Source organism: Exserohilum turcica (assembly GCF_000359705.1).
Source record: "Exserohilum turcica Et28A unplaced genomic scaffold SETTUscaffold_10, whole genome shotgun sequence".
Classification (NCBI taxonomy): Eukaryota; Fungi; Ascomycota; class Dothideomycetes; order Pleosporales; family Pleosporaceae; genus Exserohilum; species Exserohilum turcicum.
This window is the reverse complement of record NW_007359915.1, coordinates 1,758,663-1,761,646: the sequence shown is the minus strand read 5'-3', so window position 1 is coordinate 1,761,646 and position 2,984 is coordinate 1,758,663. Positions and strand designations below refer to the sequence as shown.

At 41.1% G+C, this 2,984-nt stretch overlaps 1 protein-coding gene across 1 annotated transcript; it reads right to left on the bottom strand.

The window, feature by feature from the left end:
• Positions 1-1,221: 1,221 nt before the first annotated feature.
• SETTUDRAFT_36600 (uncharacterized protein) lies at positions 1,222-2,205 on the bottom strand (the record flags this gene model as incomplete). Its single annotated transcript, XM_008023133.1, has 5 exons — positions 1,222-1,383; positions 1,462-1,580; positions 1,636-1,784; positions 1,843-2,063; positions 2,116-2,205. The coding sequence occupies 5 exons, from the start codon at positions 2,203-2,205 to the stop codon at positions 1,222-1,224; spliced, it is 741 nt and encodes a 246-aa protein (XP_008021324.1).
• Positions 2,206-2,984: the final 779 nt, after the last annotated feature.

Sequence of the window (2,984 nt, the reverse complement as noted above, 5' to 3'; positions counted from 1 at the left end):
TACTAGAAGAGAGATTTCTAGCGCTTTCTACTAACTTAAACTAGGGCACTGTTACCTAAGGGACTACCTATATAAGAGAGGGAAAGTGGATTCTAATAGTTGCCCCTGCAACTATAGGTCTATACAAGACCTACCTCATATTCTATTTAGATGCAATCTATATAGAGAGGAAAGGAAAGGACTAAGAGAAGCCTGCGAAGGCGATCTATTACTACCTATCCTCTTTCAAACAAAAGAGGGTATAGAAGCAACTATTACCTTTATTCAAGAAACAAAGGCTAGAACACAAGCCTAGTATAAGGGAAACACAGAAAACGAGGAGTGATACCTGTAACAGGTAGCTATACACCTCCCCCACCCTATCCCCCCTACCTACCAACCAATAGGCTACGAGCCTCACCTTTATCTAGTTAAAACCCCTCCTAAATATCGTAGCTAGAAACAACCTACTTAGATACTTGTAGGCCTAAAAACCCTACACGTCTTATATAGCCCTTCAGGGTGAAAAAGGACGTTAAACTAGAATAACAATAATAATAATAATAATAGAAACAACCTACTTAGATACTTGTAGGCCTAAAAACCCTACACGTCTTATATAGCCCTTCGGGCTGAAAACGGACGTTAAACTAGAATAGTTAATAATAATAATAATAATAATAATAATAATAATAATAATAATAATAATAATAACAAGTGCCAAGACGTTATACACAATCAGCCCCTCATCAAGTGCGCGAGCTAGACTTGTTCGGGACTGCTACGTCAGCCTTTTGAGCGAATCACGAACAGGCGTATCATGTCTCCAGCCTATACCTTGGTCGCTAAATATTTGTGCTGAACCTTTGAGGCACAGTGTTGTGCAGCCTGGTGTAGTTGCGGTATGCAGCATTTGGGCACCGGTGAAGCACGTCCGGTCGGTACGCTTGTGAATGCTGCCAGGATCAATGAACGCATCGATGCTAGAAATCATTTGCGCATACAGATACCCAGTCAAACATTAATTGCATGTATAGGGGGCCATAGCCAAACTCCATGTAATACCACATAGAACAATGGCCGGAACCAGCTATTCTCCGTTTGGGAGTTGGGGATCTGTATTCTTCTTGCGGAGATATTTAGAGAAGCACTTTACAGAAAGCATTGGAATCCCAATCAAGTTCAATCTCAGACGCAGCTGTTCTCTAACTCTAAGCCCAACCACTATTACTACCCATACCCTCAGTGAGTCGGATAGTTTTCAAAGTCAATCTGGCTCACTGGCGTGAGGTCACCAATTTTACATTCATACAACGTAGCGATGGCAACACCGAGCTCATGGGAGAATTCCGCCTGATTTATAGTTCCTCCATGGTTTATAAGCCCACGGGTGTGCCACATAGCCTATACATAACACTTTGTCAATAAAAGCGCACCTTTCGTATCACATACTTTTGTTTTGGATATTTGGTGCTATCTTACTTGGACAGGACAGTTGCAGCAAATTAAAGCTGCTATGTTGCACATCTGCGTTTCTACTGGGTTGAGAATAGCATCCTCGGAGAAATAGTACTCATACACTAGTTGAGTATTGAGTAGGTCTGTTGATCAGACGCCATGAGCACTTGCATGATATGATAGGGGACAATGACATACACAGGTCGGGGTGATATTTGAAATTTTTATCCCTGTTAGCTTGCGCGGCAGCGGGCGTCCACACTGTATCGAAGTACCGCCGTGCCTTTTCGTGTCGAGTTTTCTCATGTATCGCGCGGCTCGCTGGATCAGCCTGCGCGGCCTCCCATCTAGTGGCACAAATCAGAGTTACTCATTGTCCAGGATCAGAATACGTCTTTTACTCACCGTGGGCCGTAATGATCAATCTCTTCATCCTTTAGTGTGCTGAATAGTGGGAGCAATGCTTGCAATGACCTCGGAACGCCATACAAAGCGCTCGTTTTCAGTATAGCCTCTTTGATGCGCCGTTGAACAATCTTCTGGTCATCCAAATCTATTTGTTGTATCGCTGCTTGGTACAGCTGTACAACATCGGGTCCTGCACCTGATGAAGCTAAAGCAACGGCCTATATTATGTTAGCGCGTGCCCATTTCTCCACTTTTACAATGCCACATCACCACAACGATGTACCACACGGCCGTGGTGATATGCTTATCCCTCTCACGATCTCGGAATTCGCGGATGATTTCCTCTAAAGACAGCGCCATATCGATGAGAAAGACGAAAACGTATAGAGATGGCAAAAATAAATCACTTTTAAATACAGATTATATGTACTAGGACTGTAAAGAGGTTTATAGAAGAATATTGAGAGGATAAGGGTATCATTCCGGCTGGCCCGGACCGCACGCGGGATGTGGAAGGACTTTCGGTGGAGCCTAGTGCGACTCTTTATGCACGTTAGCAGGATTCTTATGAAGCTAAGAAGAACCTATAGCGTTTTGTATTTTACATGTATAGAAAACTATCTCATCTTTTTTTTTAAGAGAGTAAGTCTAAACCTTTTCTTTTAATTCTAATTAGTATTAATATTGTCTAAGTATTTTAACTTTAATATAAATCTTAATTATCTATATATAATTGTATAAGTAATGAGAGATAATAAAAGGTATAATAGACTTATTATTAAGTTAGTTATCAAGCCTTAATTTATAAGCGAATGTTAAAAGATAGTATCAAAAAAATAATATTTTTTAACTTAGAAATTCAAACCTTTATTTTAAGTTTATACATTATATAATATCAGAGTATAAATAATTATGTTTTAGAAGAATGTTTAGAGAAATAGTATAAATTTATTTCTGTAAGGGGCTGCGCTCCGGGGAGCAATTGCGAGGTATACAAGAGGTTGTATTCGATAGAGAGCTATAGAGTCTACTTGCGTGGTGTTTATTTACTTGTCGGAGAAAGGTTGCACCGAGTGTCTGAGCGCGTCGTCTGGGCGCCGCTCAGGCCTCGCACAGATGCCGGGTTGCAGAGTAAGACC